Consider the following 12,990-nt stretch of genomic DNA (forward strand, 5'->3'; position numbering starts at 1 on the left):
GCGTCCGCTGCCGCCCTGCCTGGCGACGAGTGGCAAAATCGCCCACCAGGAATCGGCTGGTGCCGCGGGTGGGCGAAGGCACGGCCGCCGGCCCGGAGGGCAGCGCGGAGGGTGGCGCTGGCGGCGTGAAAGGCGTCTTTGTGCAAGACTGAGTGTGGTGGGGGGAAGGCGAAGAGAGAACTGAGCCCGGACCTGGACGCGGGGGTCTAGGGCGCCCCTATGCCCCTAGCCGTCCGCTGTGCCGGAATGAGCCGGGTAGCGCCGGCAGGGGGCAGTGTGGCGACAGAGGAGTTGCCGGGAGGAGGGGGTTCTCTGTTCACCTCTATTTGAGGCTGGACTGGGGGAAAAGCTGCCTGGAGGAAGCTGCTGGGGTGCGGGGGACTGAGCGATTTGGCTCCCCGCCCTCTCCCCTAGGTGGCGGAGAAATCGGGCTAGCTGGAAGGGCGCAGCTCCTCTCCGAGAGCTCATTCCGGAATCGGAGAGCTGGGAAAGCGGCCCCCGAGGCGGAGCCTCCCTCCCGCCCGGAGTCCCGCTGCCCCCAACCTGGGGGAGAGGGGCGGGCGCCGCGCTGCCTTCGCTCCGCGCCTCGGCCGCGTGGCTTGCGGCTTATTTTCCCAGCTGGCAAGCGTCGCGCTGCAGACAAGGGAATGCCTGTGGTGAGTTGTTTATTTTGTTGAAGTTTGCGGTGGGCCCAGGGGACGTGGGGGGCGAGCGGCAGGCAGCGGCCGGGACTGTTTTGTTTAGGTCTCCATCCACCTGTGTGGTATAAATCTGCCAGCCTCAAGGCGGCGGGGGACCGGAGTGAGAAAGCGCTCCCAAAACCCCTTTTCGCCACTTACAGATATAGGACCACATTTGATTCTCCACGCCTGGAACCGGCTAGATCCTAATTTACGCTCACCCCGCCCTCCAGCCTCCCATCAACGCTTCCCGCACCCGCTGTGTGCAGGGCTGGCGCTCCGCAGAGCAAACAGCGCCCACGACCCAGGGACAGCTGGCCACCGAAATCCCTCCCCGGCTCTCTTCCCCGTTCCTTGAGGACAGGGGAGCTGGGGTTTTGATGTGAAGGGCGCCCATGAAATTCGTGGGAACTTGTTCTGGCGTCTTCTGGAGTGGAGTTCTTTCAGGGGTGTCGGGTCTGCCCGGGACTACAAAATGGGATCCTGGGTTGGCTGGAGTCTCCCAGACTAGGCTGGAGAGAGGTCGGCTGTTGGCTCGCGGGAGAGCCCAGAGGAACCCCTTGAGCTGATGGCAGTCAAGACCGGCGGCTGCGTTTGCCTGGAAGAAAAGCCTAAATACATTAGCGAGCCGGTAAAGCTTTTAAGGCCTTCTTGGGAACGAGTGGCTGGCTAATGAGAGGTTAATTTTGTTTCGAAGGGAAGGCTGCACTGGTTTCCTGAGATAAATGGACAGGAAGCACATTACCTCCGTGCGCTGGCAAGCGGCTCCCAAATGCTTTTTGCACCTGCCGTTTTGAGCGGTGAGAGCAGCGGCGGAGCCCGCAGGGATTGCGGGGGCCCGTTGTCTACGAGCGGGTGATGAGCCCTTCGCAAGCCCCGGGCTGTCTCCCTCCGGGAGTGCATTGCTCACACCAAGCTCTGGGACTCTTCTCTCACACTCAGGTCCTGCGTGTTCCGAAGTTCGGGGGCCCCCTGATCCCGCTGAGCCCCCTCCAGGAGCGGAAGGGTTAAGAATGATGTAAGTACAGGCACTTGGTTTCTCAAGTCGCCCGCTTGGCCCTCTTCCAAGTTGTACTTTCATTATTTTCTCTCCTTTCCTTACTGTTCTAACGCTTTTTAATAAACTTTTACTCCTGCTATGAAAAAAAAAAAAATGATGTAAGTACAAACCACAGGCTGCTTGACGCTGAGCTGTTGGACTCTGAGCTATTTCAGCCGCTGCTTTGGGGTACACAGTGACCGGGGAGCAGCCGGGGAGCCCTTACTCTAGAATGGATTGCACAAATCGCAAACCTAGATAATCTGTTAAGCAGTCAGAGATTCTCCTGTTAGATTTCTGGAAATGGAGACATATTAACTGGAGAACAGTTAAAAACATCACGTATAGGTTCAGGAAATGAAACCGCATCTTGTTTAGAATCCATTAGTGTTTCTGACATGTGTTTTAATTCTGTGCACTTGCACGTCCATACCGTGGTATGCTTTGCTGGATTCTCTGGATGTACTGTTCAGGTCTCCTCCTTCCTTCCTGAAAACAAAGAGGAAGGGAGAAGGAGTACCAGTGGCAAGAAACAGGGTGGATGTGTGAGTTGCACCACTCATCAGTCACTTCATGATTTTTTTCTGATTAAAACATAAAACTTCTATAAGTCACCGATTTTATGTTTGTTTTCTCCCTCCCTCCCCGATTTTTCTTTGTAGAATCTAAAATCCTTTGTAACTTGCAGCTCACGGGATTGAGGAGTGGCTGCGCTATAAGCGACTATTCACTACACTCTTGCTTTCCAAGCTGATTCCTGCTCTTGCGAACAGTACGAATTTACCCGCGAGTGTGTCAACTGACCTATGTCTTGAAAATAGGAACCACCTTGCGGTTTAATTGTGAAAATTAGCATTTTCCTTTAGCGGGTGAACACTTATGCAGCAATAGAAAGTGAATTGTTAGGCTTATAAATCTCGAGCTTGTCAAATTTTACAACAGAGGAGCAATAAAGCGCCTTAGAGATGAAGTTTTTCCTCTGAAGAACAGTTCCGTTTAACGACACCAGGGTATACAATGACTCGAGGACGCCCTCTATTGATAGGAAACTCTAGAGCACCCGTGTACTTAAGGAACAGGATATGGGGGGAGGGGAGTAAAAACATGATAAAGTCACGAGTGGAAAGACCCAAACCAAACAGAAATTATTGATCCTTAACTACTGAGTATATGTTTTGAAGTATGATCAATAAAGTGAGGTGTTTCTTGTATAGGGGTCGAATTAAATCTTGGATTAAGAGAAAAAAAATTTTAGTCCTTGTTAGCCAAATACTTTGAAAATCAGTATTTGATTACTTTTTTAAGATGCTTCTTAGTATGTCATGAACTGTACCTCATTAGTTATATGAAGTAATTGCAAGATAGTAAATTTTTGCTCTAATAATATTTAATCCACAGCATTATCTAAAAATGTCATATACCTTCCTCCCCAAAAGTCATTTCTCCAGGCAACTGTGAAGCTATTATTAAGCATATTATGGATATACACAGGCTTGGATTATATCGTGGGTAGTGAAAGGTGTGTTTACCCCGTAAGTCATCATAGTATGTAATAAGTAACTAATGAAAAGTTACAGTAAAAACAGATAGGCATCCTTCGTTAGGGACATAGTGGTTTGGGCAATTCACAATGTGTCTATAATGAAGTGAGCTGGTGAGACCGAAGGTTTGCCCCTCAATTATCTTAGTCCATTGATTAGCACATTTAAACATGTGTGGAATATCAGCATGTCCGTGGTTGATACGAAATTCCTAATTACAGATTCTGAGTAATGTAGCGTGTAGAGTTGCCAACTACGATTTGGATGTTAGTGGATTTTAAATGGCGGTCCTGTGCTGTTTGGGGAAAGGCAAAGGCAAGGGCAGTATCAAGTGTCTCTCAGCCTTGAGGTCATTCTTGAGATTAGATACCACTTCACACCTACTGGTAACAAATTGGAATCTATCACCAGTCTCATAACTGCTTTTCTGTCTCCACTTGGCAGCCTCTTTCTTTGCAGACAATTGGCTTTTTCCTCACTTTCGGACCTATCCAATCATAAAAGGAGGAAGTGAGCAGTCATTGAATTAATCTGTAGAAATTTGCGGAAAATTGAAATAATCTGTAGAAATCTGTGAAAAAGTCACTGAGCAACAACAAATCGTGGCATAATTACACTGCATAAAAACCCACCACTCATTAATTACACTGTAACCGAACGTTGAAGTTTGCCCACTCTTAGACCTCTCCTTGCCGCTTTCAGGAAGGGAAATGTCAAAGAAACTAGAACACCTGAGCCTCGCACAGCTGCCAGCGAATTCCGCCGGGAGTTCACGGGTACCTTCCCAGCCCATCCTATCTGCTCCGGACCGCGGGTGACATTCAGATTTCCAACACTGCCCAGAGCTTGCTTTACCAGACACCCGCAAACGGTTCGGAACGCTGTTCCGCAGATGTGATTGGCTAAAAGGGGACCTGCCGCGCGGCGCTCTGTAAAAGCGCCAGCTTCCTCCAAGGAGGTGGAGCTGAAGTTGGCCGGGCCAAGGCGGGGAAGGGTAATTAAATTTAAAAAACAAAAAACAAAACAAAAAAAAAAACAAAAAAAAAAAACTTGGAGGGAAGATGAATCGGATCACATTAATTCAAGCAGAGATCAAAGGCCGGTACCTTTGTAACGCCGGCCGGAGTGAGAGTTGCGGTCGCCCATTTCTATTGGGCGCAAGGAAACAGTAAATCGCGGAAGGTGGTAGAGGGGAGAGGAAAGGGAGTGCGAGGAAGGTTGCGGCACAGGAGAGGACTTGTAGTCTCGATGGACACGGAACTCGAATTACACTGAGCAGGCGGGGGAGAGGGCCCTCTGCGTCCTGCGATTGGCAGGCTGAGTCGGGCGGACGTGCGGTCAAAACCAATGGGGAGGAAGGGAGGGACGCGGCGGGGGATGATGGCGTCGCAGATTGGCGGGCACAGGGCGGGGCGGGACGGCAGTGCGGGACTGAGATTGATTGACCGCTGGGGCTGCCGCGCAGAGATATCCGGGCCGCCGGCGGCTGCCGCTAACTAGGGCTGGGCGAGCCGCTTGGAGGTCCACGCCCGCCGAGCCGACGCTGGCTGGGGCCGGGGTGCCGGCGCGCTCGGGACTCGTCTCCGCAGTCGCTCACGGTCTTTGTGTCTTCTCTTCCGCCCCTCTTTCCCTGCCCGCCGCCTCCGGCCGCCACGATGCCCTTGCGCCCCGTTGTTGCCGCCGCCGACTGGCTGCGCCCGCGGCGTGCTGCTTGCTGCGGCTGTGGTGGCGCCCCATCTGCTACACGGGCCTGAAGGAGGAAGAAGAGGAAGCGAGGCGCGCCCCCCGGCCCATGCCGCAGCCACGGGCCCAGGCCCCCCACGGCGCCCGCCCCGCCGCCCTCGCCGGAGCCCACGAGACCTGCATGGACGGGCATGGGCTTGAGACCAGCACCTTCCAGCGCCGCCGCTGCTGCCGCCGAGGTTGAGCAGCGCCGCCGCCCCGGGCTCTGCCTGCCGCCGCTGGAGCTGCTACTACTGCTGCTGCTCAGCCTCGAGCTGCTCCACGCAGGTAGGACGGGGGCGCGTGAGGGGAGCCAGCCCTGGGGCCGAGAGCTTTGTTCCCAAACAGCCCCGGGTCTCGAAGGCGCTCGCCCGGGCGGAAGGGTGGCGTGGCGCAACGAGAAAGGCCTCCCGAGCCCCTGACACGCACCTCTGCCGGGCTCTCGGCGACAGGAACGCAGCCACCCACCGGGCGGCCGCCGGGCGCAGAGACGAGCCTTTTCCCCACCCTCCCTGCCCTCGGCTCGGACCGCTGACAAATCTCCCCTCAGACAGCCGTTTATCGAACACTTAGCGGGCGGGGGCCGCGCGCCGGAGACAAATGTTCCGGATGCTTTATTGCTCTGCGGTGGTGTTTACTGAAAGTCAGGGTCGGATCAGGTTTCCGCCGCCGCAGCCTCCTCGGAGGGAGACCAGGAGCCTTGTGCTGTTTTTCTTGAGTTGGGGGTGGCGGCGAGGCGAAGGAAGCGCACCAGATGGAAAGATTTTCACCAGATTTTGCAAACCTGGGAGTTAATCTCGAAGTAACGTCAACTTTTTTGACTAGGGATTTCTTTCGTTTTGGCAAAAGCTGCTTTTAATTCAGCTATCAGTCTCCCGGGAAAAGCTCGTGCTCTGTGGCTAGCCGGGTGTCTTCGGGCTCCGTGAGGGGTTGACAGATAACCGTGCTGCCTTCTGGAGGTCGGCGCTTCCCCCGCGTCGAGGAATATGTTTCTAGGGAAGTAAGCCTGCAGATGAGCCTTCTACCATGTGATACCTATTTTTCTTTTAAAAAAAATCGTTTCATGAAAATCCAGGACGCTCTTCACAGTATTTTATTTTAGGAATTTGCCTAGACAAAGAACTTTTTTTAATGCTAAGGTTGAAAGAGGCATTATCTTTTAGTCTTGAGAACAAACAGAGCATTGGAAAAGTTTCTTTTCCTTCGAGACCTTTTTGTCCTGTGTATATGAGACACTTCACAACGTTCTGGTCTGGAGAATCCTGAACTTCGATGCTACGCAACTGTGCAGAGTAATTTTTACTTACTTATTAAACCATACCCGCCATGCTAAAAATCAGGGAGGTCTTTTAAGTATTGGGGGGAAAAGTGTGGCATCTGAGAAGACTTAATTTACTTTGCGTAGCTTTGCATTGTGATGTAATAGCTGCCTTTTAACACCGACAATTAGGGAAAAGACTGACGACTTAATAAAAAAGTGTAATAGAAAGTTTTAGAGTGATTACGGCTTTCAATTAGTAACTTAAGAACCTTAGGAAATAGTGTCAATCTGCATGTAGTTACGTGGAACATTTTTCCTGATATGTTAAAAGATATATTCAGGAGTGTTTTGTGCGAAAAATATGTGTCCATAATACAAAAAGGTACGTTTCATGAAATGGAAATTGTGCTAGGTGGGACTCTGTCCCCCTTGGCTGCTTGGATATTGTTTCCCATAGTTGCCATAGGATCCTGTGACAGAATTGGAATGTGGTCCCTGAAGATTTCTTTGCTGGCCTTTGAAAGGCATAGTAAGTTGGCTTAAAGGTTTAGAAAAGTAGGGTGTCTTAGTTCAAGAATTTGGAATGTGAAGCTCTCAGTAGCTTCATGTGTCCTCATTTAAGTCACCATTAGATTCAACCCAACATAATGTGGTGAGTGATTTCTATGGACAACTTATTGGAGTGAAGCGATTAATCCTGTTAAAGAAAAGAACGCTGCTTTTGAGAGATTTCTTTGAAGAGTGGTGCTATTTAAATGCCCGGGTTGTTTCTCAGAGAAGGGAGCCTAGCAAGAGTGCCAGTGCTCTTTGCAGATGGACTATACTATATATTTTATGCCGGAATCCTTATCATCTGCCTCAGCACGCCATATGGCTCCACATTTCACTTAGTTCAGCTTCAGAATATCTCATTTCTTTTAGTATAAACTGGTGATTGTGCTGCAGATTCACACGTGTAGTCCTGGTGTTAAGGAAACTGTCTTGAATGGTGAGGTCTTTATGTCTGACTCATTAAAAAATGATTAAATGAAAGCTGTAGACCCACAAAGGCTTTGGCATATTCAGTAACTAGTATGAAAATACTGTCACACTGATCACAGATGATCTGACCCAAAAGTAGAGAAATCTGTAACTGCAGAGTTTTCATTCTGCCCTTGGGGAATGAAGAGAGTATGAAAGGAGTACTTTTAGTTTCATTTTTTTTAAGCAAATCTCTGCTATTCGTGAATGGAGATCCAATATGGGAGTTACTTGCTTACTCATACACTTCATGGCCTTCTTGGCTACATCCTTGAGATTGTTTCTGTTCCGCATTGTCTTGGCATTTTGGCAGGAGGCTTACTTTACCGCCTGTAACAGGCAAAGTGTGCATTGTCGTTATAAATTCATGAAGCCTGGATATTTCTGGGTGTATGCTGCAAATTAGTCATTATATAGGAGCCCACAGCGAAGCTGAAAATGCTGACCCAAATGCACTTTCTCTCTGGCCCTCTTCCCTCCCATCATCTCTGTAGCAAAAGGCTGTTGGAAGCCTTAGCCAAAGCAAAAGAACCCCAGGAGATCTGTTTGATTTGAGATTTGTTTAAGCAGTCAACACCTACCTGCTATGAAAAAGGAAAAGGTGTAGGCTGGCGCGGTGGCTCACGCCTGTAATCCCAGCACTTTGGGAGGCTGAGGTGAGCGGATCACCTGTGGTCGTAAGTTCAAGACCAGCCTGGCCAACGTGGAGAAGCACTGTCTTTACTAAAAATATAAAATTAGCTGGGCGTGGGGGTGCATGCCTGTAATCCCAGCTACTTGGGAGGCTGAGGCAGGAGAATCACTTGAAACTGGGAGGTGGAGGTTGCAGTGAGCCGAGATCCCGCCACTGCTCTCCAGCCTGGGCAACAAGAGCAAGACTCCGTCTCAAAAAAAAAAAAAAAAAAAAAAAGAAAAAGGGAAAGGTTCGGGGGGTTGCAAGGAAGGTATGAAAAGGGAGCTGGGAGGCCAGGCGCGGTGGCTCGAGCCTGTAATCCCAGCACTTTGGGAGGCCGAGATGGGCGGATCACGAGGTCAGGAGGTGGAGACCATCCTGGCTAACACGGTGAAACCCCGTCTCTACTAAAAAATACAAAAAACTAGCCGGGCGAGGTGGCAGGCGTCTGTGGTCCCAGCTACTCCGGAGGCTGAGGCAGGAGAATGGCGTAAACTCGGGAGGCGGAGCTTGTAGTGAGCCGAGATCGCGCCACTGCACTCCGACCTGGGTGACAGAGCCAGACTCCGTCTCAAAAAAAAGAAAGAAAAGGGAGCTGGGAAACTAAATTGTACTTTTCTTTCCTTCTGAATGATTCCATCTGCATTTCCATACTGTTCTTACTTTTGATATTTTATGACTGTTTAAAATAATTATAAAGAAACGCATGCTCAGATAGATTTTATAGACCATAAAAAGAACAAATAGGCACTGCAAGTTTAGCGGTAAGTTCTTGTGCTGTCATTTATCTGTAGTCTTAAGAGCTCCTCATCACTGAGATGTTGGCCCCGTGTTTATTTTCTTGCTTTCTGTGTATCTGATTTTAAAAGAAAAAAAAAATACAGTGGCTACTTAAGTCTTTTTTTTTAGCCATCAAGTACTGTCATTAGAGTTAGGAAATAAGAGGAGACATGACCTGTGATGGAAGAACAAGTTTTGAGGGAAAGCACCACCTCCTGGTTTAATAATGCTAGCTGTTTTATGAATCTGCTAGAACAAGCCTTTTAATATCGCTTTGCCTTGGTTTTTCCATATGCAAAATGGCTTTAACCCTTTTGGGATTAATTAGTTAATTTCTGTTTCAGTTTGATTTGGGTTCTAGTGAAAAATAGCCAAAAATTATTTGATCTGCTTTGGAAAAAGAAATTCTGTAAATACCGGGAGCTACTTTTGTCAGCTTTGGAATGAGCAAACATAGATTCCACACAAAGATGTTTTTGTAAATTTTTTTTTTAAAGTATGATTTGATGATTGCTGTAAATCCATAGCTCCAACATATCAAAATGTTTTAATCTTTGACTCAGGTTAAAGTGAATAGCAAGCCTTAACTACATAGTATTTTCCCCTTTTGACCCAAATGCACTTTCTCTCTAGCCCTTTTCCCTCCCATCATCTCTGTAGCAAAAGGCTGTTGGAAGCCTTGGCCAAAGCAAAAGAACCCAAGAAGATTTGAAATTTAAAATTTAAAATTTAGAATTTTTCAGATTTAAAAATGGTGACAGAGTTGTCTTCAGAAGTTGTCTCCTCCCACCTATTTCTCCCAGCTAAAGCCAGAAACAGATTACAAGCTACTAAATTCAGGTTTAAGAGCAGTTTACTAGTGAAAATGTTAAAATAGCTTTCTAAGACAATATTAGACTTAATTTTAAGTCTTTATCAGATGGAGTTCCCTAAATCTTGATATCATCCTAAAGTTTATTGCATCCACATCTTGAAATAATTATATATTTAATAATAATCTACTGGCCCTGAATTTTTTCCCACATCCAGAGTATAAATTAGAAGATATTTACTGTCTGGAAAAGATGACAAATTTCGTCTTAGAATAGCTTCCTCATTTCTCAGATGGAGGACCCTCACACTTAAAGAGATTAACAGACGTCTCTATAGTTTAAAGACCTATAAAGATTTTATGTAACACAAATGTGTGTTACAGTTCATTTATATAAAATTTGCAGTTGATGAGAAAGAATAGTGTCTCTTTTCATTAAGTCTGTTGTTTCCATTTTATGGAACAGAATATTAAATTTTTGGGGGGCACAAAACTGACCTAGTATTGGTAGTTCTTGTGCTTTTTGTGCTTTAGGAGATTTTATAAATTTTTGTTCGAGAAACTAGTGGTAAAAAGCATCATTTGGAAATTGATTTTTTTTAAACTAATAGGGCAGTAATACTTTGGTTTTTCATAATGTTTATATGAATTGTTTTTATTTAGTGTGCTTTTACTTGTGATCTGCTTGGGAGCTAGAATCCTAGGATAGTGGAGATAGATGGTAAGGAAAAAGCAAATATATAGCTTGGTCAAGTTAATCTTGTGGTTTTTTTTTTTCTTAGAGCATTTACATTTTGTAGAAATTAGAAAATTGTGTCAGTTTATTTAAGTTTCTTGGTAAATGTGCCTCAGGAGAAGTAGAATGACAGTACCTGGATTTTTATTTGTTTTGTTTTGTTTTCTTATTCTGTAGCCATACAGGTAAATGAAGTAAAGATGTTTTAACTAATTATACTATCATTTAGGATTTTACACCTTCCTGAGGTGGGAAGGTTTTAACCATTTTTGTGCCTAGTGCTGCTTTTCCAATGCTTTCTGAAGGATGTTATGCAATTTTGGAAAACCAAAACAATGTTCATGTTTTTGGCGTAACCTTAGAGTAGAGGAATCTTTTTCAAAACCTCTAAACAAATAGCAACATTGATAAAATATTTTATTTACTATTCCCTTGTAAACTCAACCTGTGATCACTGGACTAGACTCATGTTCGTTCACAGTGGCTCATGCATTAAAGTTTTAAGTTAACTAATTGCATGCAGTTTTTCTTCCAGTGGCTTAATTTGAGGAAGACACAGGAACACAATGAAACCCTATTTCTGAAGGTTTCTTAAAACAGGAGTACAGTATATAAAATAGAACAAACAGTTCCCAAATAACAATGCCATTTTCTCATGTAGCCCAGGAAGTTAAGAAGAGTTTACAAATGTTTGGTCTTATCTTCTTTCCCATAGGTGACTGCCAACAGCCAGCCCAATGTCGAATCCAGAAATGTACCACGGACTTTGTGTCCCTGACTTCTCACCTGAACTCTGCCATTGACGGCTTTGACTCTGAGTTTTGCAAGGCCTTGCGTGCCTATGCTGGCTGCACCCAGCGAACTTCAAAAGCCTGCCGTGGCAACCTGGTATACCATTCTGCTGTGTTGGGTATCAGTGACCTCATGAGCCAGAGGAATTGTTCCAAGGATGGACCCACATCCTCTACCAACCCCGAAGTGACCCATGATCCTTGCAACTATCACAGCCACGCTGGAGCCAGGGAACACAGGAGAGGGGACCAGAACCCTCCCAATTACCTTTTTTGTGGCTTGTTTGGAGATCCTCACCTCAGAACTTTCAAGGATCACTTCCAAACATGCAAAGTGGAAGGGGCCTGGCCACTCATAGATAATAATTATCTTTCAGTTCAAGTGACAAACGTGCCTGTGGTCCCTGGATCCAGTGCTACTGCTACAAATAAGGCAAGTATACTTTCTTTTTTCCCTCTCCCTACTCAACTTTCAGATGTTTGATTCTTCAGATAACTTTTGAAATGTGCCAAAAAGGGCCTAGTTTGAAAGGAACTTCTCTTTGGAAAGCAATTAACAGTTGATAAAGGGTTAAATAAAAATTACTTAGTAAGGAATTTCTCATTGGAATGTAAACGTGGTTCTAATTTTAAATAGACCGTGATATGAAGAATAAAAAGTAAACAGTGAAATCGAGTTCTCCAGGGAAAAGACAGGCCTGTTTAATAAAAAAAGGATGCTTTTTTCAGTGATGTCTTTTTTTGAGTGCATATATGTATGACTCTTGAAGAAATCCAAGTTCAGATTTATCAGATGATTGACGTGGGTGTTCTGAATAAAGAAAGCTGTGAGGCCTGAGGCAGTGACCTATCAGAAAACATTTTATTGGAGATTTGGAAGGTATAGTAAAACATAATGGCAGTAAGCCAACTTCTCAGTGGTAAACCCAAGGTGGTGTTTTAGTTACTAACTTCTTGATGACCAAGAAGGTTAATAAGTGGATATTGCAGAGCAGCAATGTGTAACCTCTGTGTAATCTCAGGGCCTCAGGTTAACAGTTTCAGTCAGAAGCTAAGAGAAACACTGACAAAATTTAGCTTACCATGACTAGCTACCGGTTTCTGTAGTCTGTGTTCATTTGTTTTAAAGAAACTACTACTGTACAGAGATCTTTGAAACCAACTTCAAGGCACCAGTGTTTAGTGCAACCAGGTAGAGAGGACCTATGAACTGGGTTTCTAATTGACAGTCAGTGTTAATCCAACCATTAGTAAGTAAAGTGAAAAGAGTTTTCCGCTAAAATAGTGTCCCAACTAACCACCTCCTTCCCTGTCTTTTCCAACCACAAAACCACACGCATAGATCATCTCATCTTGCTTTATTTCCTGCATTTATTGTATCTATTCAAAAACATTGATTTAGATTTTTTTAATGTAATTGACAAGACGCAGGCTTTTGAAATGCTTAAGACTGTTCTCTTGATTCCAGGACACCCTCCCCTGCGTCTAAACATGTGTGGCATACTTTTTAAATGAATTAGAGTTATTTTACTTGGCATTTTGTGGAGGGAATTTTACAACACCTCGGGAGATATCTGGAGACACCCTGGGGTGTCACAAATTTAAGACTAGAAGTCATTTCCCTAAACAAAGACGACTGTTACACTGGTCTAGACATCTTAGGGGAGCTCCAAAATGTTTATACTTCAACTCTCAGTAAAAGCTCAAGCTTCTATTTTGCCTTACCAAATTCCATATCTCAAAGTTTTCTCCCTCTGGTTTTGTATGTATGCAAATCATTTTTTCTATAAATATCTCAGAATATGTATTTGCTATGTTTTATATAGAGTTATAGAATTACGAAGTTATAAGAGAAACCGTGGCCCCAAATCCATCATTACTGCAGAGTCATATGGCACATGAAAGCTAGGAATAGTCTTTGGGTAACTGAAAGAAG

General features: G+C 45.8%; 1 protein-coding gene and 1 long non-coding RNA gene across 2 annotated transcripts in view; one reads left to right on the top strand and one right to left on the bottom strand.

Annotated features, from left to right (window-relative positions):
* The first annotated feature begins 205 nt into the window (after positions 1–205).
* Positions 206–12,990, top strand: part of RGMB (repulsive guidance molecule BMP co-receptor b) — a 28,378-nt gene continuing 15,593 nt past the window's right edge. The window contains exons 1-4 of the mRNA XM_025388968.1: positions 206–656; positions 1,623–1,698; positions 5,017–5,270; positions 10,979–11,487. Of these exons, the coding sequence (XP_025244753.1) occupies positions 1,694–1,698; positions 5,017–5,270; positions 10,979–11,487 (768 nt within the window). The 5' untranslated portion in view covers positions 206–656; positions 1,623–1,693. The remainder of the gene's footprint in view (positions 657–1,622; positions 1,699–5,016; positions 5,271–10,978; positions 11,488–12,990) is intronic.
* On the bottom strand, positions 649–4,140 carry LOC112626689. The gene is made up of 3 exons (XR_003119943.1): positions 3,992–4,140; positions 3,645–3,821; positions 649–2,208 (listed from the first exon to the last, which is right to left on the bottom strand). It is a non-coding gene; the product is annotated as an uncharacterized LOC112626689 (long non-coding RNA).

The sequence above is a fragment of the Theropithecus gelada genome, chromosome 6 (assembly GCF_003255815.1).
Source record: "Theropithecus gelada isolate Dixy chromosome 6, Tgel_1.0, whole genome shotgun sequence".
In the NCBI taxonomy this organism is placed as follows: domain Eukaryota; kingdom Metazoa; phylum Chordata; class Mammalia; order Primates; family Cercopithecidae; genus Theropithecus; species Theropithecus gelada.